Here is a 25,789-nt window from a genome sequence, read left to right on the forward strand (position 1 = left end):
ACTAGATCTGTCCTTTTCCAGTTACCTTGATGGAAGTCTTTTTTTAAATCCCCGCGCTTCTTTTTCTCCAGAGTCGAGAGAGGATCACAAGGGTGACTCGGCAAAATCAGAGATGGATAAAAAAATCTCTTGCAGGCTGGCAAGACTCAGGCCTTCACATAGTACTTCCTCTTGGTCCCCAAGTCTAGTGCAGGATCCCACCCACCCCCCTTCCGAAGGGAGGGGCCGGGGGCGATTTGCAAAGGGCAGTTGCACGAAAGGAAGCGTCTTCTGCGGTAGCCGCCGCAACGAGCAGTTGGAGAAGGCGCTTTGCAGCGGCGAAGGAAGCCCCCCCAGCGGAATGCAATAGGTTGAACGCCGCCCAGAGGTCCTTTAAGGTCTCAGCTTAAACATCTGGAATTGGTGGAGCTGCTAGCAGTAGCAGCAGCAGCAGCAGGCGGGGCAGGGGTGGGGGCTTTGATCCAAGAGAGGGTGGTGGCCGGGAGGAGGCATGACAGGCTGCAGGCATTATCGGCTCAGAAGCTGCCGAGTCACTCAGAGCAACACGTTGCGCCTCGAAGTGGCGGCAGACAGCTTTCTCTTGCCGCTGCCGCCGCTCCCTGGGAATGGCTCGGCGTCTCCGGCTGCTTTTGAGACATTGCCTGGTTAGAAGCGACGGAGGAAGCCCCTTTGGCGAAAAGGGTGGCCAGGAAAGCCGCCTCTGCAGGGGCGTCGCTGGGGAGGGGCGGTGGGGGCGGGACGCCCCCAGTGACAGGGTGAGCAGCGGCGGGTGGGGGTGTCAAGCGGCGGCCCCTCCCGCCACTCCCACGCGCCGCCGCTCCCTCCGTCACCCCCGGAGCAGCAGCACATGGATGGGGTGCTTCTGCCGCTTTTTTTCGGCGGGGGGGGGGCGACCCGCGAGGGGGGTTGTCACCCCCTCCTCGCTGGTCACCCCCCCGCGCCGAAAAAACCGCGGGAGGGCGGGCGGGGAAAGCCTGGAAAGGAAGCAGAGCAGGCGCGTTTAAGCGCCGCTCTGCTTCTTTTTCCGCTTTCCGCCGCTTTTTTTCGGCGGGGGGGGGGGCGACCAGCGAGGTGGGGGTCACCCGTCACCCCCTCCTCGCTGGTCACCACCCCCCCCGCCGAAAAAACCGCGGGGGGGGGGCGGGGAAAGCCTGGAAAGGAAGCAGAGCAGGCGCGTTTAAGCGCCGCTCTGCTTCTTTTTCCGCTTTCCGCCGCTTTTTTTTCGGCGGGGGGGGGGCGACCAGCGAGGTGGGGGTCACCCGTCACCCCCTCCTCGCTGGTCACCACCCCCCCCGCCGAAAAAAACCGCGGGGGGGGGGCGGGGAAAGCCTGGAAAGGAAGCAGAGCAGGCGCGTTTAAGCGCCGCTCTGCTTCTTTTTCCGCTTTCCGCCGCTTTTTTTTCGGCGGTGGGGGGCGACCAGCGAGGTGGGGGTCACCCGTCACCCCCTCCTCGCTGGTCACCACCACCCCCCCGCCGAAAAAACCGCGGGGGGGGGGCGGGGAAAGCCTGGAAAGGAAGCAGAGCAGGCGCGTTTAAGCGCCGCTCTCCTTCTTTTTCCGCTTTCCGCCGCTTTTTTCGGCGGGGGGGGGGCCGACCAGCGAGGTGGGGGTCACCCGTCACCCCCTCCTCGCTGGTCACCACCACCCCCCCCGCCGAAAAAACCGCGGGGGGGGGCGGGGAAAGCCTGGAAAGGAAGCAGAGCAGGCGCGTTTAAGCGCCGCTCTGCTTCTTTTTCCGCTTTCCACCGCTTTTTTTCGGCGGGGGGGGGGCGACCAGCGACGTGGGGGTCACCCGTCACCCCCTCCTCGCTGGTCACCACCCCCCCCCGCCGAAAAAAAGCCTCGGAAAGGGGGAAATCCCCCCTTTCTGTATACACGTGCGTCGTGACGTCATGATGACGTCACGGCGCGCGCGTCGTGCCCCTCCCCCAGGGGGTGCCTCTGCGCTGCCGCCGCCCCCAGCAGCGCAGAGGCTAGCGACGCCACTGCGCCTCTGGGCCTCATTGCGGTGGCATCCAAAGGAACCCGGCAGCGAGCGTTGAAGCGGCGCAAATGCAAACAACAGAAGGGGATTTACTGGTATTTCGCTTGCTGGACGCCCCATCCTCTTTCTCCCCTCCTCCTCCCTATCTCGACACCTAGCTCTCGTTCTGCAATGGCATTAGTGCAGCCAGGTCCTCTGCATGTTTACCCAGAAAAAAAAAAAATCCTGTGGCGATTGCACTCCTGTGCCACGCTAGAATGCATAGGGCTGCACTCTCTTCTGTTCTTATCCTGAAGCAAAGTTCTTAACCTGAAGTGTTATTTCTGGGTTAGCGGAGTATGTAACCTGAAGCGTATGTAACCTGAGGTTAGGTACCACTGTATAGTTCCAGTTGTACCTGCCATTTTTGTTTCCCCAGGGTGCCTCTGGCCTGGTGAAAATACAGGTTGATTGGAGTTTCACTACACAGCATGCTCAAATGCTATAAAAACTATTTTTAAGGTGGGTGGGAATGTTTGTTGTGAAAAACAGTATCATAGAATCATAGAGTTGGAAGGGACCCCAAGGATCATTTAGTCCAACCACCAGCGATGCAAGAATACATAGCTGTCCCATGTAGGGATCAAACTTGCAACCTTGGTGTTATCAGCATTATGGTCTAACCAATTGAGATTGGCTCTGACATTCCCATGCTGGGTGCCTCTGCCTCCGCCTCCACCATCATCCATTTGGGGGGTGGGATGGGACAGGCTCTTCTGGATTTTGACCCACAAGTCTGGCCTCAATGGGGCTCTATATACATCACCAAACAAATGTGGAAATAATTTTACATCTTTCTGGCACTGCTTCTTCAATAAAACCCCAAAGTGCCTACAGCAAACTCCCAAAGCCTGATACACACAAATGCTATAAAGATTTAGCTTCAACTAATTTATAACAATTTAGGTGAATGCTTCCTTGAGCTTCTGAATCTGGCTTCTGATTTCTGCCAGGTTGATGCATTTGAGAAAACCGAGGTGAGAAGTCAAAGGGGGAATTCAACAACGGGTGCTGTCAGAGCAACATAATTGCACACTGGTGTGAACCACAAGAAACTGTTCAGTGGTGTCAAAAATCTGTGCAAAGCTGCAAAGTCTCTCCCCACCCTTCCAGATCTTGGATTATTTTCTGCAAAAGGTTCTCAGTAGAACATCTGCACCACATTTATTAATGCATTTGTTAACAGAAGGTGTATGTCTCCTGACTCACCTGATGACGCAGATGATCCCATTGAGGTGGAAGGATTGCTAAGGTAACTGCCTTATTTAATTTAGAAAAATAGAGTTATCCAGGTGTTAACGCAGCCTGCATCTGTATGTACTAGCCACATAATTCAATTAAATGGCATCCTACAGAGCTTAGAATTTACAACCTGGGACTTACAATCTGAACCCATTCATTTTAGAGGACATGTTTAGGCTCAGAATACATAGCAGACTCATGCACAGCATATCGTGCAGATGTAGACACTGTCAATTTTTTTTGGGGGGGGGAGCAAGCTGTTTGCATGAATTTTGGGAGGCAGCAACTTAAGCCCTCTAGCAATCCTGGTGACACACACACACACCTATCCGATTTGTGGCCCTGATTTATAAATGTGGATTGGATCCATTCTGACTGGATCTGGAAATCCCATAGACTTGCACTATGAAACCAAAATGGGCCATAACACCCTTGTTTGTTCACAAGGGGGCGTGAAATTTGGGGACATGGTAGCCCCAGAGCTAATCAACCTATCCATGTTTCAGATGGGTGGCACCAGTAATTTTAATGCTAACCACCTTTAAACATTGCTTTTAAAAAATAGTGTGCATGGTTGTCTCTCTCACACACTAGCTGGATTGCACCCCACCTTTCTGAGCTTTCCAGGGTATTCAATTGGCATTGTGCTTCAAGAAGATGTCAAACAGCTATTTAATTGTTCATTACAATTCCAGTATACCCCATTAAATGCTGAATCAAAAATATACCCCATTAAATGAACAGGAGACATGCTAGTCTTTATAGGCGCCACAGAGCTGGTAAAACTGGCACAGTGACTCCAACATCACAAAAATAATTTTCAAATGAAAGGAAAAACTAAAATGTACTAGGGGCTATAATTGAGTGTACAAAGGAGCACCACACAGCTCTTTTAATGTTTTATGAAAATAAATGTCACATGCATCCCTATCCAATATCCGTTGCCAGCTTTTTAAATAATTTAGAACTAAAGAGGAAAGAGATGCCTCTTTCCCAAGCCATAGAAAAAACATCTTGACGACCAATCATCCAAATTGTCTGCTATCACAGCTCCTCACAGAAATTAATAGCAGCTAAGGTTTTGCTAGAAAAAGGTTTGATGGGGAAAGGAACCTGCTTCAGGTGTAGGCCCTGGTTGCTGGTGGTGGATAAAGGAAGGCAGGAATTAAGTGTCTGAATAATTTTGACTCAGGATGGGGTGGACAAATGGACAGACACCCTATCCTGGCTCCAATTCAGGCTGCAAAATGTGGTTGAGTCCGTGCCTCAGCTTCCCCCCAGGATCTTCCATTTTAAAGACAGTTTGATTGCCCAATCCAATGCCCAGACCTTTCCTCGTACACCAGTAAGGCAATTGTGGGATCGGTTAAGCACTTGACGAAGCAGAGGTATTATTTTGGTCTCTGTTGCTAGGCCAATCCCACAGTTTACAGGAGCTGTTACAGTTCCCTATTAAAAGCCTGTTTCAGGCTGCAAAACGGTACTGAAGACAGATGTGGTTTATGGTTCCACCTTCAGGGAAAGTAATGCATGCGTGCTGGAAAGACAAATGAGAGGCACTATGTTGGGCTTACTCAGTTCTTGCTGCAACTGATGTAAGATAATGGGCACACCCTCAGCAGTGGCAAGCTCAAGGTCTCAAGGAAACTGAAGCGTGTGATGCACAAAGTTGCTGCTGTTTTGATTCCCAGCTCTTGGCAAGCTGCTGTCCCACCTCAGCTTTTCTCTCACCATCCAAACACCTGCGCAGTTTGTAAATATTTTCAATGACAGAATTCATTTTTTTTCTTTTGTCATTGATTCACATCCCCTCTCAAAAAAGCACGACCTTTTCGTAAGGGACTAAGTGCAGCCTGCGTGGTGTGGATCGTGTGTGTGTGTGTGTAGCAACCACAACCACCAGAGACACGACCCCCACATGGGTGGGTCAAAAGCAAAAATTACCCTGCTTGGGGCAGCCACCCCTGCTCTAAGGGCTAGCAGTAGTCAAAGATGGATCTTCACCACAAAGATGTATCCAGCTTTTAAACTCAACACTCACTGCATAGAAATGTGCCTCTGAATTAAGCTGCAGGGCTGCATTTTGGTACTATGGATATCATCAAGATTACCTCAAATGAGAAGCACCCGTCAATATAGGAGTGCCATGCATACAAAGTGTTCTGTTTTCCCCTCCCAGCAGCTTCTCCGACTGCTGCTTCAATCCTTTCTTGTTAATGTCCTTTTGCTTTCCTTGACAGCTTCTACTTCAAAACTTCACATCACAACGGCCACCATCCATAAGCACACTCAACCAGCATATTTATAGTTCAGTCCCATTGATTATTGCGACTTGACCCTTCCTGTCGATACAAAAATTAATTTGGACTGCGGCAGATTTAAGGTTTCTTGGGACTCCCAGCCCTTTTCTCTGGAACTGCCACTCCTTGCTGTCAGAAAGTCTTCTAGAGGTTCATTGTTTTTAATGAAACCATTTCTGCCAAGGCAGTTTACAATTTTGAAATGCCAACACAAAGGATATAAAAATTGGTGGAGGTGAGTAGAGTCTAACTGGCTACGTGCCTGTTCTCTTTGTCTGTGTCTCACTTTCTTTTTCCTTCCCTCAGGGCAGAAGGTGTCAGTTGGCCTAGTGAGGGGACAGCCTGACTAGAGCAAGTCTTGATGTAGCCTTTGCCTGACTCCTTTGTGCTCCTCTCTCCCATAGTAGGTGAAGTCTTGACCAGAGCAGGCCCTGAAGTTGTCTTTGCCTCCCATGTGTTCGTGCTTCTTCTCACATCTTGTCTCTTTTTGGGTGAGCCTCCCATGTGTTTTCAGACTTGATTTGGAGGGTAATAAAAAGCAATTATAGCAGCAAATTGTTGAGGAAACCATTGTTTTGGCTTTTTGAATGGGACACTACTGATCGAAGATGAGTATAAGAAGACCATTAGCAAACCCTCCATGCAAGCAGAGGCGGGGAAATTGCCCCAGCCATCTTTTCTTAGCATGGACAATAAAGGAAACTGAGGTATAGGTATCCTTCCCTTGGTTTCTGCTATATGGGCTGTGAGTGCTGCTGCTTATGCGCTGAAATGGCAGCAGAGAAGGTCGACGGGCCGGATTTAGAAGGCGATTGGGCCGCATCCGGCCCCCGGGCCTTAGTTTGGGGACCCCTGTCCTAGAGCCTAGAAGGCAATACTGTTCTCGGCTTTGCCTCTATTGAATTCCTACAGCCACAGATAAATTATGGGCTCAAGCAGAATCTTAGTACTATATGCAGCTCAAAAACTAATTTGGAACTGGTATAGAAAAACAGATGTGCTGAAGATATACCTATAGAGCAACTCCTTGCCCTGTAGTCTTCTGAAGGCAGGGCAATGGCTCACCGGTTTTCTATGGGATATGTTGTGCTGCGCCGTAAATCTGAGGCAGTCTGCTTTGGTTAAAATTAGGAAATAAAGCCTGTTCCATAAGGGGGCATATGAAGAGAATGCATCCTCTTAGACTGGTACGTAACACGTGTGTAAAATAAGAATATTCAATGAACTCTTACTTTCTAAATTGGGAAGCAGTGCTTTCTTTTCACGACAGGGTGAGATCTTTCAACTGCAGAAGTAGGTGTTCCTTTTAAAAAAGTTGTAATTCCTGCTCCTTTGAGTCTGACCTGAGAGCGGCATGGTGCTGAAACGCCAAGGTTGCAGGTTCAATCCCTGTATGGGACAGCTGCATTTTCCTGCATTTCAGGGGGTTGGACTAGATCATCCTCAGGGTCCCTTCCAACTATGTGATATGATATATGAAGAAATAGGATCTTGTAATGAGACTGGATTGGACTAAATTGGTTCGTCAATGCTAGGACTCTGGTTATAAAGAGAGGCTGCTAAAGAGATCAGACTGCGTTGACAAGCTTAGCCTGGCAGATACCATTTGTTAGGAGAATGGCAGTTATGACTTGGGTGATGTGTTGCCCCACAAATTAAATAGCCAGAGATCCTTCTGGATGGGGTGGGTGGGGTATCTTTCTCCCTCCCCTCCCCTGGCTGTAGGTCATCAAGTTATCTCTGTATTACAGATAGCAGTGCCAGTCTTGAAACTGGGTCTGAAAGCTGACATTTCCTGACTTGCTTTCTAGAAGAACCGAGAATGGTTTTTGTGCCCCTCCCCTCCTATAAATATGAGGAGGAGCTAATGATGCAAATCTTCTCTTTTATGTTCAGCCTGAATTTATGAAACTTTGTAACAGAGAACTGCTATCCATATCATTTGGCTTTTATGACTATTGTTTCACTTTTTAACCTAACTGTAAACTGTTTTAGGATTTTTGTAATTTATTATTGTGGATTGTTTTATTGCTTGTAAGCCACCATTGTTATATTTTATATAGAAAGCTGCTGTAGCACTGTCAGAATGACAATGAATAAATTAACCTCTTCCCCCCTCCCATTTATTTTAGGCAATACTGGATACTAGTACTGTACTGTTAGAAGCTGTCAAAACATTTAAGCATCTCTACTTAAAAAGGCAAAACATATTCAAGCATTGCACAAATGCTGCCAGAACCAAGGCAATAAAACCTAGTGGACAAAGGAGGTAGGTGGTTTTGCTGATTGGGCTTTTAAGATCCCCAGGGGAAATCAAATTCCACCGAAAAGGCGGTGGGGGCTCCATTAATTCTCAGGATAAGAGGCAGGACCCCACTGAGAGGTAAGCTTATTAATCACATGTAGGGAATCTGTTGGGGAGTTGCTTGCCATTCTGCTTCCTAAAGGAAGGAGGAAACAGAAAGCAAGGAGGGGTAGTAGATTAGGGAGGAACTTGTGCCTTTAGGGCAGAGAGAGAAATATGCTACCAATATCAGTGGCGTACGCTCTGTAGTGCGCGCGTGCCATGACATCACGACGCATGCGCGCTACAGAGCGCAGTCCATCTGGGCTGCCGGGCGCAAGCAGCCGCACGGACAGGCTGCCTCAGTCAGTCTAAGCGCCGGTTGCTCACGCCCAGCATCTGGGACGGACTGTGCAAGTGCGTACATGTGCAGTCCGTGCAGGATTCCACACTTGCGCAGTCCGTCCCAGATGCCGGTTGCGAACGGCACCCCGTCCGTGCGGCAACTCGTAAGGCTGCAGCACGCAAGCAGAGTTGTCATGCGAGCAGCCGCCGCACGGAAGTGGTGCCGGGCGGCGGCTTGGGAGTCGCGAGGGGTGGCGCCAAGTGTCACCTCCCCTCCAAGCTGGAACAGGGGGCGTGCCGCTCTCAACGCCCCCACCTTCCTACGCCACTGACCAATATTTGCAGAAGGATGGGGTGCAGCTTAAACTGCATCATAAAGTTGACACTACACCTTTAAACGGTGAACGCAGTATCTTACTATCATTGCTTTTTATTATTATTAAATATTTTCTTGATTTACCAAGGTATGTGCAATGTCTCTCTCGTATCTTTTCCATGTAACATTTTTACAAATCAATTTCGTTTGTTGACACATTAGGAAGAAAAGGGGGAAAGACAACATGCAGAAAGCTTTATTCAAATTAGTGATATTTAACAGCATAAAAGTACAGCAACTTTGAAATAAACATTTTACAAGTATCCTATTTTCAGATACATCTGTTTTAAGTGTTTTCGATACAAAGTTCTTAACCTGTCAGGGAAGTGCTGGCTTTCTATTTAACCAAACTTGCGGCAGATCAGGAATATTTAGCCGGTAGTGCAGCAAATCTTTTTAATTACTCAGACCTGTGGATTAACCAAGCAAGACAGGTAATGAAATAGCACTGTTTTTGATAACACTTTTAGTTGAACAACCAGATCAAGAGCACTGGGAATCGTTTCAACAACCAAAGACAACATAAAGGTAAAGGTACCCCTGACCGTTAGGTCCAGTCGCGGATGACTTTGGGGTTGCGGACCTCATCTCACTTTATTGGCTGAGGGAGCTGGCGTACAGCTTCCGGGTTATGTGGCCAGCATGACTAAGCCACTTCTGGCGAACCAGAGCAGCGCATGGAAACGCCGTTTACCTTGTATTTAAATTGCATACACAGAATGGTGGTATTCAGCTAACTTTTACTCAGAATCAATCTACTAAAATTAAGGGACCTAGCTTTGTCATGTTTGTTAATTTCAGTGGGTCCACTCTAAGTAAACCTTAGTTGAATACCACCCTTAGTTTAGTAGTCATTTCCTATTCCTACAAAAAACTGGGAATCACAGTTCTATGAAGTTAAACTGGCATAAAATATTAAGTACACATACGTGTTCATCACATGTCACAGTATCTACATGTGATACCCAAATACTGTATGTTGAAATCCACACCAAATTCTAAAGAAGTTGTTCCTCACACCTTTAAAAGAGAGTACTTTCACACGTCTCACTGCTCTAAACTAATCTATTCCTGGAAAAAAGCAGTTAGTTATTGTTTTTCCTTTTCTGTTAAGATGCTACAGTTCTATAGTTTAAGGCCGTGAGCTGAACATTTAAACTCCGTATTTCCTATACACAACATGCATTTTTATCACATGCTTTTTCAGATATACTAACACCAGTGGCAGATTTATCATTATATCGTTAAAAGCAGATTTTGGGATAAAGAGCCACTGCTGATTTATCCCTCCCTCCCTCCCTTCACAAGTGCTGAAAATACACTTACTCATTTAGATTTTGTAGTTCTCGTGGTAAGTCACAGCCAACATAAGCTCCATTTGTCAAACTGTATTCCAATAGAGCACTAAAGCAGGCATCCTGACCAAATAATAATAAAAAGATTGTTAACAACTGCAAAATTTATGAATATGAATTTTAACAAAAGTAATCCTGCAACCAATTTATAATTTTACAGTATTTGAAAACAGCATGCCTAAAGAATATCCTTAGAACATTCTCAGTAGCTGACTTTCACATAAAACTGTTGTTAGGAAACATAGGATGCTATTGTATGAGCTGGACTGCAGCAAGCATATTCTAATACAGCCTTGTATTTAAACTTGCTTGCTAGCAGACTACCAGGAATTTCATGCAGACAAGTGAGCAGGGTTGGCAAGAAGGGATGGATCTGTTTCTTTCGGCTGTCTATTTTTAATGAGCATGTTACTTAAAAAAGGTAAAGGGACCCCTGACAAAGTCCAGTCACAGACAACTCTGGGGTTGCGGCACTCATCTCGCTTTACAGGCCAAGAGAGTTGGCGTTTGTCTGCAGACAGTTTTTCCAGGTCATGTGGCCAGCATGACTAAGCCACTTCTGGCGGAACCAGAGTAGCGCACGGAAATGCCATTTACCTTCCCGCTAGAGTGGTACCTATTTATTTACTTGCACTTTTTGGTATGCTTTCGAACTCCTAGGTAGGCAGGAGCTGGGACTGAGCAACGGGAGCTCACCCCATTGCAGGGATTCGAACCGCCATCCTTCTGATCGGCAAGCCCAAGAGGCTCAGTGGTTTAGACCACGACCCTATACAAACAGCTATTAAAGTGAGGTGTTTGAAGAGTTTATTATGTGTGGGGTTTCTTAGCTTATGTGATTTAGCCATATTTATATTTTAACTGTTGTTTTAATTTATGTTTCCATTGTTGTAGCTTTAAGCTTGCAACTTACTACAAAAGTTACAAATATGAAATAAGCCAAGAATGAAAACCACTCATCATTAATATCTATGCCACAATGGAAATATCCTTTCTTCTTAAGCTAATGCTTTATTGAATCATATTAATCATTTTGATGAACGGTTTTTGATATTTTCTGATATTTTGAATTACTATGACTTTACTGAATTGATGAATTTGTTGCTGTTTGCTTTATTTAAATGTTATTGTGTTTGATAGTACAGCGATTGTAATGTTGTCGTTTCAATGCTTTTGTGGTCATTGTGAACTGCTTTGAGCTCAACATTTGTTGTTGGAAATGCGGAATAGAAATATTAAATCAAAATCAAATCAAATGATTGTGTTACATTTCTACTGAAAAATCTGGGTTCTTTTGGCTGCAGTCAAGAAATTATTGTTGCATCCCAGGCTGTCCCATCTTCAACATAGCCATGGCTGAATTCACCACATATTCAATATCATTATGACCTTTTCCACTTTCTCATGGGTTACTATTGCCTGAAGTAGTAAAGCTAGAATACTTGAGCAGGTGTGAATGTATTCTGAATGAAAAGCCCTTGCATATAACTTTTATGGTATTTATACTACAGAGAGCCACAGGCAACCTGCCATTCCTCTCTGAAATAATAATAATAATAATATTTATTATTTGTACCCCGCCCATCTGGCTGGATTTCAGTTTTAACTGAAGCAAGCATGAATTCAACATTTTGCATTGGCAGATAGTAAGCAAGCAAGCCTTACTCTGACAAGCACATGAGGATTCCCCACTATAATGAGCAATGCCTTGGGTCTGGTAATTGCAACATTAAAGCGCTTTGAATTAGTAAGGAAACCTAAGAGTTGTTTTTCGTCAGCAAATGAAGTTTCGTTTGACCGAACCTGGAAGAAAGCAGAAACATTAAATCCTGCAAAGGTAATTCTACAGAAGTGTATATGTTTGTGTGTGCGTCCATATATACACTCACTGATACACACACATACTCCTCTATGCAAGGTCCAACTATGTCGTCTTGTGTTAGGAGGCAACCCTAAGACATGCTGTACCACCACACTGCATTAGCTGTGCAACATCTGAGACTGCTGTGATTGGCTGGAGCAGTTGCAGCAGCTCCCAGCTAGAAGTTCAAAAGTCCATAATGCTCATTCCACAACTACTGCAGAGGATCTACCTGTAGGATGCAAGGGGCCTATGATAACAGCGTGTGTGACGGACAGCAGAGCCAGGCCAGAGTCGGGTGATACAGTCCCTCAGAAATCCCAACAGAGTGCTGGAGCCTCTCTCTGTTTGGCTACCAAGACAGCTAGCCAAATGGGGTAGAGCAGAACTTTGGGAGGGAGAATAAAAGGAGCATTTTCAGAGGGAGAGAATTAGATAGGGGCAGAGAGAGGGCTCGATTTGAGATGGGAGATAGGGATTGGGAGAGGATTTGACTGAGGAAGAACTGGTTCTGATCTGAGTGGAACATCCACATTGAGGAGACTATCCATAGCAAGAGGAAAGAGCCTCGCAGCTTAGATAGGAAGACCAGGTTGAGTGGGGAAGGTATACAGACAGGAGTTAACTGGAGGGCTGAGTGTGAGTCAGGAGAAGCAGAAGCTGTGGGAATACAGATTACCTGGGTCTCATTCTAGCCAGGAGCAGAGAGAGATCTTCTAGAAGGAAAAGACTCCCAAAACCAGTTAAAAGGGGTGTAGTGACCCCCAGGGTCTGTTACACTATTTAGAAATGCCTCAGGCAGGAGTAGGATTGTTAAGAGGTTGGGTAACTGACAAAAAGTGCCCTTTGCTCGTGAACCAAAATATTAAGCTGTGAAGAAAGCTGTGTTGTGTTAAAAGTATTTTACTCTAACACCTGTCATAACTAAGTAAAGGAGTGAGAGTGAAATAACAGAAACTGAGTTAAGCATTTTACCATCTCTTCTAGAAAACTGAACATCTACTGGAAGTGTAAATCCTGATTTTTGGCAACTGGTGTTTAAGAAAAGTTGTGCATTTACTACTTTAATGCCTGTGACATCTTAGTGTAATTAATAAGTTAACTGTTTCCTGAAAGAACACAATTCCAGACCCATCCTTGTTTTACCAACTTTGTTTCGTAAAGAAAACCTTTCTAATTTGTTCAATTTCTGCCTAAGACTCCACAAGTCACTAAATTTTCCCTCACACAATAATTCCAAAAGATAACCTGTGGTAATTTAGAAATTTAATTAATTGTTGTTCTATGTAGTAGGTTCGCTACAAGTTTAACTGAGGCAGTTAGCGGTGGGATCTGCTACGTTTAACTGGAGTTAGCAGGAGATCTGTTACAATAACATGGCTGCCGTTTTAAAAAATATAACAGAGCACAATCCTGTCCTCCCAACCACAAGTTCTGCCCTGGCCAGTGTGAGTTGCCAATGCTTTAGACTGTGGATTCACCACTCTCCAGCTCTGACCGGCTGCACACTTTCCTGGGAGTAAGTGTCCTGGGAATACGCGTCACTGAACAAGTGGGACTTATTTCTGAGCAAACCTGCAGAGGACTACATTGTCTGAACATGCCTATCTAAACTCTCTGCTGATCATTAAGAGTAATGCCACCTATTTTCGCATTGTTCTGTTGCTTCCACTCGCAGCTCTTGAGAATGTGACCAACACTTGGGTGCTTCAGACACACAAATAGCATCTCACTACATACTGTTGATAGGATGATCACTAGGAATTCTTGCCCTTGAAACTCCTCTACAGAGCCCACTTTGATGTCTGTTAAATCCACACTGCGCAAGAGGGTTCTGATTTTTTCTACCTAAAGTATAGACAGTATGACAAATTACATTTTGGTTATGGCATTCAACACAGCTGGCATTAAACAGATGAGCAAAAAATTCAGTTCCTGAAATCCAACTCTGAATATGGACCACGGACCAAAAATGGTTTACCTCCCTGGAGCTAAACACATAATGTAAGGGAAAACTGTAAATTTAGGTGGCTTTATGTGAAAATAACCTGTTCCCTATGTAATGCTTTACTAACTTTAGATTACGATCCACCATCACTTAAATCCACTCTTGCATCTTTCAAAATTATAAGCTAAATGTGATGTAGTAAAGGATATACATATTGGCTTGGATCTTAACAAGGCTTCTGCAAATGAAATGTCTTCTTTATGTTCATGGAGGAGACTGAGATCCAGGAAATGATCCTACTGGTGGAAGAAGATGCATTTGGGAAGTGGCAAAAGTTAGCTCACATTGTGATGTAGATTTATCCAATTTTCAGTTTCTCAAATAATATGTGAACCAAACACTGCAATCCTTCAAAACATGCAGTTCTCCAACTCTATAGTGGGTACAGAAACATGCACCTTAGGGGAAGTGTGCCTAAAAATACATTTATTAGAAAAAATAACGTGCAAGTGCACTACAGGAGGGCAAATTGCTTACAAAAATCAGCATGTGAGACAAAAATGTGTATATTAGTCAAAACGAGCTCTAAAATTCTGATGAATTCTCATGGGGACTTTTTGTTGGATGGGCAAATCACAGTTTGATGAGGAAATGTTGAACTTAAATACATACTAGAAAAATAAGAAACCAAAATTGACAAGATTTGCCCATCTCTAACATACACTTTATTGTCTGGGGAAAATATTCTAACAACTTCAGCAATCTTAGTAGACTTATGTCCCCAGCCAGGTGCGTTATAAATAACAATAACTGTTGTTGTTAAGATTGAGAAGTACCTTCTAACAGTTTTTTAATAGTTGTGATTGCCATCCCACAACATGGCTTTTAAAACCTCTCAGGGTAAGCTTACAATACCACTCCAGGTATCAACAAAAACATGTACCAATAACATTCAATACAAAAAGAAAACAAAGAACAGACAAAAAACAAAGAATAGCACTGGCACAATAGGAAATCCATAGCATGAAGCCATACCTGCTTCTGATAAGGCGTAATCACTCCAATATCTTTCTGTGACACTGTATGGTAGATGCTTTTAGCAACAAGGCAACAATAAAACATTACTTGGACTGCTTCTGTAGGGTTGAACCAAGAAGGATTGTAGCCTTCACGTGTTTCAGTGCCCTGGCAATTGGGAGGCAGGAAAAGAAAACAGTCAATAATGCACTTTATATTTATTTTCCTGAAAAATCTGATAGCCTGTTTTATTCTCATGATAACCATTTTGATAATAAAAGTACCTTTAATGTGGTTATCACCAAACAAATAAAGCATTTACCAGAAAAAATCATTGTAAGGTTCCTCATGAGTAACGGAGCAGGAGCCCAAACAGTCTTTTGCAGATTCATTGTGCAAACTATTTACAGTGCAGAGCTACAAAATGCATGTCTGTCTCAGTCTCTGGCAGAATCCGCGAGTGGCGCCTTCTGGCTTTTCCCCCAGCATAAGAACTTCGGCACCCCAAGTCTCCTCCTACCCTCCTTGCGTTTCATCCCTCTGCGCAACTGGGGCGACGGAAATGGCGTGCCTCCCTCCTGGCCAGCCAGCCGGGCGAGGCGAGCGCAGGGTCTCAGCAACATCCCCAAGCCCTTTCTCCGCCAGGCTCCCTGTTTGTCGCACCTGGCTAGATGATGCGCTGGGGCTCTCAGTGGCATCCCTAAGCCCTCTACCTGCCAGGCTGGTTCCTTCCCTCTCATCCCCACTGGAGGTGTGGTGGCTTTCCCCGCTGAAAGAGGTGTTGCTGCTCAATTGGCGTCCGTATGCTAACGGACCCTCTGTTCCCCTCAGCGGGCCAGGTGGCAGTTCCCTGACAGTCATGTATTTCAATGAAATTGGAATCATTTTTTTTAAACTGAAAAATCTGTCAAAATCTTTCTACAATTTCTACTTTTAGTTAAGTATTTGTATTTACTTGATTTAGGGGGGCAGCTTCCCTCCCCAGCTATGCCCATGCCTAGACCCTAAGTTTTGCCAATCTCTCTTTAAAGGTATTTTTCTTTTTCATTGCGGCTAGACTGGTTGTAACACACATTTTAGTTACACAATTTTTTTTGCAATTAATGCTGTAATCTCTTGCTTTCAGCCTTCTATGAGTAGAATGAACAATTCCAAACTAGAACTTATGGGCATTCTTCTAAGCAATGAGGCAATAATTTTGTATGGACATCTTGATAATACTGGCAATGTAAAAGAACATGGTCTATGTATGGTCTCTATCCCTCAGTCGTTAAAGGGAAGAGACTTTTGACAAAGGGGATTTTTTCTGTAGCACCCATCCAGAAGTGCAGATGAAAGGGCAGTACACATTGCAGGTGTAAAGGCCCTCCTATGACTATGTACCTTTAATTGTGATAAGTAGGCAGCTGATTTTACTATATAAATTGCATTAGCAATGAACAAAAAAGAGGGCACCCTCTGAATGACACCACTGTCAGTTTGGTAAGTTTTAGGCTTCTTGAAAGAAGGCAGGAGACCACAAAGGGCTCATTGGCCCATTTCTATAGCTGGCTTTCTTAATGCTTGCAAGACACCTAGAAACCAAGGATGAATGATGCTGTGGTTGCCAATTTAAACTAACGTCCGGAAATTGTCAAAATGCTCACTGATGTTTTTCTGAAACTCGACGAGCACATTCCAAATACCCTCATAGGAAACTGCCTTATTCCAAGTCAGACCAGTGGTCCAATCTAGCCCAGTATTGCAGATTCTGGCTGGCAGTGGATCTCCAGAGTTTTAGGCAAGGGTCTCTCCAAGCCATGCCTAGAGATTGAACCTGGGACCTTCTGCATGTAAAGCAAGTGCCCTACCACTCACCAAGCACCCTTTATCCTTCCCTTGCACCAATAAGCAAACCTAATATACAGGTGAAACTCGAAAAAATTAGAATATCGTGGAAAGGTTCATTTATTTCAGTAATTCAACTTAAAAGGTGAAACTAATATATGAGATAGACTCATGACATGCAAAGCGAGATATGTCAAGCCTTTATTTGTTATAATTGTGATGATTATGGCGTACAGCTGATGAGAACCCCAAATTAACAATTTCAACTTTGGGGTTTTCATCAGCTGTACGCCATAATCATCGCAATTATAACAAACAAAGGCTTGACATGTCTTGCTTTGCATGTCATGAGTCTATTTCATATATTAAACTCCAGTAGCTAATGAAAACAATTGCTTACATAAATGGACTTTTCCACAATATTCTAATTTTTCGAGTTTCACCTGTATGTTTCCTGCATTATTCAATTCACACAGCATCAAAAGTGTGTCTACATGATCCTGCGCAAATAGCAATTTATACACTTTTGACCACCTCAGATCCGCACATAGGTAGTCTTTGCCCAGTTCTTTGGATATAAACATATTTTACGTACTCTCATTCCATGAAAAATCAGGGGAAAACCTTTTCTTGGCAGCTTCTTCCATCCCAACAAAGAGTTTGTCACGGCAGGATCAGCACACACTTCCAACTCCTTATGGTAAAAGAGTCTAGATGGCAATGTGAGCAGTGCAGCATGTGACCTGTAATTCTTCACAAGCTTTGTAATCTGCAAGCAAAGAAAGTAAAATCCAGAACAGGGAGCTGTACATTATTATCTGAAGCAAACGCTTATTGGTACATGGGGCCAGTTTTGCCACGTTTCAAAGAATGTCACTTCTGGAAGTGGCTTCCTGATGGACTTCACTGCAAATATGTCTGTAGTTTAGATGTAAGGTAAGGACCAGGTAAACGACCCCTGGACGGTTATGTCCAGTCAAAGGCGACTATGGGGTGCGGTGCTCATCTTGCTTCAGGCCGAGGGAGCCGGTGTTTGTCCAGACAGCTTTCTGTCATGCGACTAAACCGCTTCTGGCACAATAGCAGACTTGCGGACTGTCACAGCTCTTTCTGGAGTCCATGACATTCTCTCATGCCAAAGCTGTGATCTCTCAAAGACTGAGGGACATTGCAAGACAAGAGGACATTGCTTGTGTGAAACCAGGGATGTTATGGGGGGAGCAGATATTCCAGAATTCACCAGCCCCTTACCTGGTGGAAATCCAATATGTGGAATATCGCAGACTCCTCACAGCAGCAAGGTTAAACGTCCTGGAAACAGAGGTCTTGTTGGGAAGATATAAGGGAGTCCCATATGCTCTGAGGGTCTGTCCCTGTGCCTCGGGAAAGGTTGAATCAACCGAACACATTCTCCTAACCTGCCCATTTTATGTTGCCCTTAGACAGAAACTGATAGCTCCACTCTTAGGTCACCTTAGCCTGGTAGATGGAGAATGTCAGGTTTCGTTTTTGCTGAATAATTTTACTGGCACCACAACTTTTGAGGTGGCCAAATTTCTTTTTTTGGCCCTTAAACAGCGTAAGGTCAAAATCGATGGTATCGATATGGGTTTTTATGTATAATTTACTTTTAGTGTATGTTCTAGTGTAAACCCCTCTGAGTTGTCTCAGGTTTTAAAATTTGTATGGATGATTGTGTTCTGACTGACGGTCGAATAAATTGTTATTGATTGATTGATTCTGGCACAATAGAGCACTGTGACGAGTGCCAGAGCATACAGAAATGCTGTTTACTTTCCCACCACAGTGGTAAATATTTATCTACTCGCACTGCTTTCGAACTGCTAGGTTGGCAGAAGCTGGGACAGAGCAATGGGAGCTTGCCCCATTGCATGGATTCAAACTTCTGGCCTTCTGATCGGCAAGCCACAAAGGCTCAGTGGTTTAGACCACAGTGGCACCCATGCCCCTAGTTTCATAATAATAATAATAATAATAATTTATTTGTACCCCGACCATCTAGCTGAGTTTCCCCAGCAACTCTGGGCAGCTCCCAATCAAGTGTTAAAACAATACAGCATTAAATATTAAAAACTTCCCTAAACAGGGCTGCCTTCAGATGTCTTTTAAAAATAGAGGATAGCTGCTTATTTCCTTGACATCTGGTGGAAGGGTGTTCCACAGGGTGGGCACCACTACCGAGAAGGCCCTCTGTCTGGTTCCCTGTAACCTCACTTCTCACAATGAGGGAACCACCAGAAGGCCCTCGGCGCTGGATCTGTGTCCGGGCTGAACAATGGGGGTGGAGACACTCCTTCAGGTATACAGAACTGAGGTCGTTTTAGGGCTTTAAAGGTCAGCACCAACACTTTGAATTGTGCTTGGAAATGTACTGGGAGCCAATGTAGATCTGTCAGGACCGGTATTATGTGGTCCTGACGGCCACTCCCAGTTACCAGTCTAGCTTCAGGTTGAAGGCTGCGTTTCATCTGGGCAACCTTCTGGGGACATTTGCTAGTGGTGGGCGGGGCCAGAGGCAAAAGTGGCAGGGACAAGAAATATGAATTTTATCTTTGTGCATTGTGCTAGTTTCTATACACCTGCAGCCACCATCACCCCGCTCTGTCCTCTATAAATACAAGCAAGTATTATGGGGGTGGCAAGTTTTATCTGGTATTCATAACACTTGTTTTGTATTCTTTTGGTATCAGCAAAACCACTGGTTGCTGTACTGAATAACTTCAAAGACTGGGGAGTTAACATCATTCCCCAATTAACTTACCAACAGAGGATTGTATGATTCAGTAGCACCAAAAGCCTCCTCATCTCTCTGATATAGAGATCGACTCATCAGTCTCTCCAGCAGGGAAATGTGCAATCCATAAACTGAAGCAAGCCTGGATTTTATTACTGGACCTAGCTGCATTGGATCACCTGAAAGGACTATCTGTAAATACAACTGTTTATTATTATTTTAAAAAGGGAAACTTAAAATCAAGTTTTAATGTAACATTTTCATGCAATATGTTTACAAAACATGTTCAGGGGATCTTGGAGTAGTGTGCCATCAACATGCAGGTGGCTTCCAGCTCACTCTGCTTTTACATCTGTCCAAGGAGTACCGTATATTCCGCCGTATAAGACGACTGGGCGTATAAGACGACCCCCAACTTTTCCAGTTAAAATATAGAGTTTGAGGTATACTCGACTGCAGATTCTCCACCCGGCGTATAAGACGACCCCCGACCTTTGAGAAGATTTTCCTGGATTAAAAAGTAGTCTTATACGCCAGAATATACGGTACCTGTTGATGCCTCAAACAGATACATGGAGTCAGTAATGGGCTGTAGGAAGGCTAACAAAGTGAGGCTAAATACAGATTTTTAAAAAAGAAGCTCTAGTCTGCTCTAGATCCCTACTCCTCTCTTAAGGCCAGCATTCACAGTTGGAGAGGGGTGGGGAGTACTGTGTGGTCCAGCACTGCTGCTAGATGCTCAGGTGGGCAGCAAAAGCTTGCACTGGCTTCTATCAGCTCTGGTTGGTGAGAGCTAAATGGGCCAGCTTGAAAGGCACAGCTAGACTGGATTCGAAAGGCACAGCTAGACTGATTTACTGCAATGCACTGCATATACAGTATGGCACATTTGGAAACTACAGCTGGTCTAAAACACGACAGCTGGACTATTAAGTGGGAATGAACTCTCTGAGCACACCATACCAGTATTAAAATTGCTTCACTGGCTAGTGGGACAGTACTTTGTTTCTACACTCCAGTGCTTGTTTTCACCTTTAAAGCCCTAAATGGCATGAGTCCCAAGTAACTGAAGTACCACCCTTCTTCAAATTAACCTGCTGAGCAGTTAAGATCTTTGTCTGAAGCCATTCTCTTGGGTACTCACATATTCTGAAATTAGATGGGTGGCTACTAGAGGGAGGGTTTTTTTCCACTGCCAATTATGAATCTCCATTATTGAGCATATGGGTCTGGGAAGCACTGGGCAGTCTTTCAGGCTCTTAGTGGAATAACTGAGTTTATGGGTAATTTGTTTCTCCCTAAATCTGAATTAATTGCCGTGCGATTTCTGTTCTCGCCCTGAAGCAAAGTTCTTAACCCGAGATACTATTTCTGGGTTAGCGGAGTCTGTAACCTGAAGTGTCTGTAACCCGAGGTACCACTGTAGTTGCATGCAGCGAGTGCTTTTGTATAAGCACATCCTAAACATCATATGCACCAGCAGCATATGACAAGATCTTTAAAAAATTTAGTATTTTCTTCTTTCTAGAAACTTTATTTCACAACTCTCAAAGGAAAGAGGCTCAACCCAAGCAAGGTTGTAGAAACGTACACACCTGCCCACTGACTTCTGAAATCAGCCCCAGTGGAATGAGGCATTCTGGTTCACTGGCCTGGCCTGCTTCATCCACAAATGCATGTGTAAAGTGTCCAAGCCTAGAGTTAATAGAACAAAAGTTGAAATTGCCGGCTTGTTGCATGTTCTGCCATCCTGTGCTGGTACTAAAGCAATTATTTAAAAAACCAGAAATAAAATACTTGTGAATGAATAGTGTTTCAATCCAGTTAAAGCCTTTGATTATCAATTTGTACAAGTTTAAACAGACTGCCTTGGGGTTGCTTCACATACGTTACAATAAAGTGAACATACATATCACCTAACATGCTGATATGTGAACGAACCGTGGAACACTTGAGGCTTGTGCAATCCCTTCTTTTGCTCCTTTACAATCTGTGGAGCTCATGTGCTTTCACATTCATGAAGAAGAGATGGGAAAACTTTTGCCAGGAGAAGCAGTGGGTGACAAGATCACTCAGTGAGTTTCATGAAATTTTTTGATAGTTAAAACGACATGTTAAAATATTCAATGACTCAGATTATACTGTGAAACATACAGTGGTGCCCCACTAGACGAATGCCTCGCTAGACGAAAAACTCGCTAGACGAAAGGCATTTGCTAGCGGAAGGCTGCCCCGCAAGACGAAAAAGTCAATGGGGCTGCCTCGCAAGACGAATTTCTTTTTTTCGTCGCGAAAACTGCTTTCTGCCTTGGTGCTTCGCTAGACGAAAAAATCGCTAGACAAAGACACTCGCAGAACGAATTATTTTCGTCTAGCGAGGCACCACTGTATTATGAATAAAGACCACAGAATGATGGATTGTTTTTCAATTTCCTCATTTTTCTTGGTCCATGTGACTACCTTGGGGCATCTTTACATTATTGTCTTGTTCTGAATGTTTCACAAAAACATGCATTTGCAATACCTTATTCCTATTTGGTAGAACATTCCTGCACTGCTGCATGTCACTACAATGATCCTGAATCGAGATGCTTTCCAAATGTCTTCTCCATCTTTGCTGTAACACTTTATCACATCACTGAGAGTCTATCAACACAAAACCAGCAATTGGGCATTAAGTATTTTTATCACAGGGTAAATGTACAGCGTATAGCTCATGTACACAGAAGGCAGTACAGTAAGCCTGCAACTTACGTACATTTAACTTGTGAGCATTCACCTTTATGTGAGTGGCAAAAAAATCTTTAAAAGGGGGCAAGGTTCTGTGAAAAATGACTTTGGCAATCCTACCGGCAGTTGCACTCAATGGGTTTTGACTATGTGCAATTTTGGCTTCAGGCACAATCCCTGGAAGGTAACCCCTGTGTAAGTTGCGGACTTACCGTATGCCAAAACCAAAGTATAATTTTAAAGACTGGGGGAAAATATGCCAATAACTTGTTTTTGTTTCTGTGAAGTTTTACTGACTGTGAGTCAACAATTCTGAACTACATGGGACCAAATGTCTTGACTCCATATAAGGCAGCTTTCTATGTTCCTAAGCATTGCTCAGTACAAATAAAGGGAGAAAAACAGCAATGAATTCATACTAAACAAACTTATTGTATATAGCCAATACTGAGCTTTTAAGTGCATGATTTACCTCATAATGCAATTAAGATACAATGAAGTCCCACAGGGCACACCAAGCTTTTAAATAAAATTTACCTCTTCATTTCTGCTGGAAGCGTTAACTCTGACCATAACTCCTGGCGTTAACAAGTTGCTGTCATGAAGTCGTGAACAAACTAGATCTGATGCACTGTTTGATGGTGCGCAGACCAGTATTCGGCTGTCTGGTAAGGAGTAATGTATCTAAAATTTTAATTTTTAAAAAAATCACAAATTGTTAAAAATACTGAACAGATTTTTTTTGGCTATTTTTTATTTATTCATAAGTCATCTGCCATTTAATAAACAAAGACCAACATTTGTAATAGTGATTTCCCCCTATTCACTCAGGTTCCAAAATCCATCTGTTATTATGAAGTCTTCTTGAAGAGAGACTAAGATAGGAATAATGCTGCCTTCAAAATACCTCCATTATCCACTAATTACAGCTGCATTTACAAGTCATGGTAAACCACAGTTAACAGTTCACTGTGAATGCATATATGGTGCCTGCTTCGTTCCTCCCTTAGTACCGGGTATGAGCAACAAAGCATGATCTTTGGCTTAGTGTTGCATTGTGTCCACCCTGGGAATTGTGGTTTGCTTTGTAGCTTACTGTTCACACTTGTGCTAGGGGACATGCATAGAATCATAGAGTTGGAAGAGACCACAAGGGCCATCCAGTCCAACCCCCTGCCAAGCAGGAAACACCATCAAAGCATTCCTGACAGATGGCTGTCAAGCCTCTGCTTAAAGACCTCCAAAGAAGGAGACTCCACCACACTCCTTGGTAGCAAATTCCACAAAGCACAAGCAATCTCTACATCCAAAGCAAATAATTAACTATGGGTTACCATGGCGTGAGAATACTGGCTACGCATCCAATTAGGGTTTTCCCTTTTTATATTGATCCACCATAAAAGTTTCCATTCTAAAACACATGAAGTTGCACCCCTTCAATACATCAGAGCAACATCACTGTGCTGAGTCTCACGCCCAGATGATTACAGTGTAGACAGGGCAAGTCATGCTATCCACAAATCAGAAATTACTTGTGGTAGAACTCTATTGCAGACAATGCCTTGGTTTTCTCTTTCTACCTTCTCAAGCAATGGGAATGCACCTCAAGCTAATTCATTGTTACACAAATACAGTCGTACCTTGGTTTTCGAACAGCTTAGTTCTCAAACATTTTGGCCCCTAAACGCCGCAAACCCGGAAGTGACTGTTCTGGTTTGTGAACTATTTTTGGAAGCCGAACGTCTGACGGGGATTCAGATTGGCTGCAGGAGCTTCCTGCAACCAATAAGAAGCCGCACTGAACATTTTGGAAGTCAAACGGATCCCATTCAACTTCCAAGTTACAACTGTACAGTGGTACCTCTGGTTACGAACGGGATCCGTTCCGGATCCCTGTTCGTAACCTGAAAGGTCCTCATCCTGAAGCGCCGCGTCTGTGCATGTGGATTCGGCGCTTCTGCGCATGACATCATTTTGCGCGTCTGCGCATGCGGGAACTGCCAAACCCAGAAATAACCCATTCCGGTACTTCTGGGTTCGGCGCATTCGTAACCCATGACAAACACAACATGCAGCGTTCATAACATGAGGTACGACTGTAGTTGACAAAGTTAAAATTCTTAAAAGTAGCAGTGTTGAAACCCAAATATATTGTTGCTGTTACCTGCAAAATTGCTTCAATCACTGTGACAGTTTTACCAGTTCCTGGTGGTCCAAAAAGAATGTAAGGAGTTGGACGACATTCACCACTAAGAATCCTTTTCACTGCTAGTTTCTGATGCTCATTCAGCATGGGATTGAAGAAGTCACAGTTTCTTCTACTGGATATTGAAGTTCCATTTACTACATTCAAAATTGTGTATATTAAAAAAGTGTTTTTCTCTGGCTTGCAAATAATTTTTAAAAGTCAGTATTTAAAAGTTTTTTCTATTATTTACAATATTCTTAAAAAAAACAAATATATCTAAAAATACCAGCCAAATATAGAAAATTTACCCTAATATACAGTAAAAGACAGCAGGTCCACCAAACCACTTTATATTAAGCAGAAATAAAGAAGAAGAAGAAGAAGAAGAAGAAGAAGAAGAAGAAGAAGAAGAAGAAGAGTTTCGATTTGATATCCCACTTTATCGCTACCCTAAGGAGTCTCGAAGCAGCTAACAATCTCCTTTCCCTTCCTCCCCCACAACAAACACTCTGTGAGGTGAGTGGGGATGAGAGACTTCAAAGAAGTGTGACTAGCTCAAGGTCACCCAGCAGCTGCATGTGGAGGAGCAGGGACGCAAACCTGATTCACCAGAATACGAGTCCACTGCTCTTAACCACTACACCACACTGGCTCTCCATGCATTAAGCTTATACTAACTTGTTTGTGTGGCAATTGTCACCACGTCAGAAATGACAGCTGCCTCGTCTTTTGGCATCCTTCTTTCATTGCCATTTTGTACCCTCTTATCCTGCAAGTAGCAAAAGAGAAGACCAACAGTATTTAAATATACAGTATTTTTTTAAAAAATAGTAGCATCTGTTCAAATTTTAGATTTGATAATTGCTATGCAAGTCATGACTTAATAATTTCAGGCACAGCTTATTCATGAGAACATTCCAGAGAGACTTCAAACCGTTTGCATATACAACACTGCTCGGAAAAACATTTGAAAAACGTTTGGAAAAGCGTTCTTAAAATGTGAAGAGAGAAAACAATGTACCGGTACTTTTCTCCTCATGCTGTCCCTGACTTAACTAAATTCATTGGGAGGAAGAGAGAGATTAGTTGCTTAATTTGGAAGAGGGGAAATATGTCCATGCTTAACCTTCAGATACAGCCACTCTGGGCCTTTTCCATTCTGGTAAGCAAAGTTTAAAGAGAAAAACAGGGCCTGAAAAAGCCAATAAAGATTTAACAGAAATTCCCCAGAGAGATCAGTGAGCTGTAGAGGCCAGAAAGTGCATGCTGCTACCCAGCTTACTCATGCAGCTATTCAAAAGAGCTATGGAAACATAAAGCCAAACTCCAGGTTTCTCTGTTTTGAATATTTTCCCCACCAGGGATTTAGGAGTATAGCACACCAACTCTGCCAACCCCAGTCTGAGCAATGTTTACAGAAGAGTGTTTGGTGTACTTGGATGCAACAATGCAAAAAAGCTCGCTGGAATGAAGGGGTAGGGAAAAGGATCTGCTTGGTAGGCTGGACCCTGAGGTCCCTGCCACCCCCACTGTGATAG

The 25,789-nt window shown here is 44.0% G+C and overlaps 1 protein-coding gene across 1 annotated transcript in view; it reads right to left on the reverse strand.

The window, feature by feature from the left end:
* Nucleotides 1-8,749: 8,749 nt before the first annotated feature.
* Nucleotides 8,750-25,789, reverse strand: part of MOV10L1 (Mov10 like RISC complex RNA helicase 1) — a 38,548-nt gene continuing 21,508 nt past the window's right edge. The window contains exons 16-27 of the mRNA XM_033162859.1: nucleotides 24,930-25,020; nucleotides 24,228-24,406; nucleotides 22,601-22,747; nucleotides 21,858-21,979; nucleotides 20,929-21,028; nucleotides 19,361-19,525; nucleotides 17,174-17,347; nucleotides 14,770-14,919; nucleotides 13,527-13,634; nucleotides 11,591-11,728; nucleotides 9,897-9,988; nucleotides 8,750-8,980 (exon numbers count right to left, since the gene is read on the reverse strand). Of these exons, the coding sequence (XP_033018750.1) occupies nucleotides 8,971-8,980; nucleotides 9,897-9,988; nucleotides 11,591-11,728; nucleotides 13,527-13,634; nucleotides 14,770-14,919; nucleotides 17,174-17,347; nucleotides 19,361-19,525; nucleotides 20,929-21,028; nucleotides 21,858-21,979; nucleotides 22,601-22,747; nucleotides 24,228-24,406; nucleotides 24,930-25,020 (1,476 nt within the window). The 3' untranslated portion in view covers nucleotides 8,750-8,970. The remainder of the gene's footprint in view (nucleotides 8,981-9,896; nucleotides 9,989-11,590; nucleotides 11,729-13,526; nucleotides 13,635-14,769; nucleotides 14,920-17,173; nucleotides 17,348-19,360; nucleotides 19,526-20,928; nucleotides 21,029-21,857; nucleotides 21,980-22,600; nucleotides 22,748-24,227; nucleotides 24,407-24,929; nucleotides 25,021-25,789) is intronic.

The sequence above is a fragment of the Lacerta agilis genome, chromosome 10 (genome assembly GCF_009819535.1).
Source record: "Lacerta agilis isolate rLacAgi1 chromosome 10, rLacAgi1.pri, whole genome shotgun sequence".
NCBI lineage: Eukaryota > Metazoa > Chordata > Lepidosauria > Squamata > Lacertidae > Lacerta > Lacerta agilis.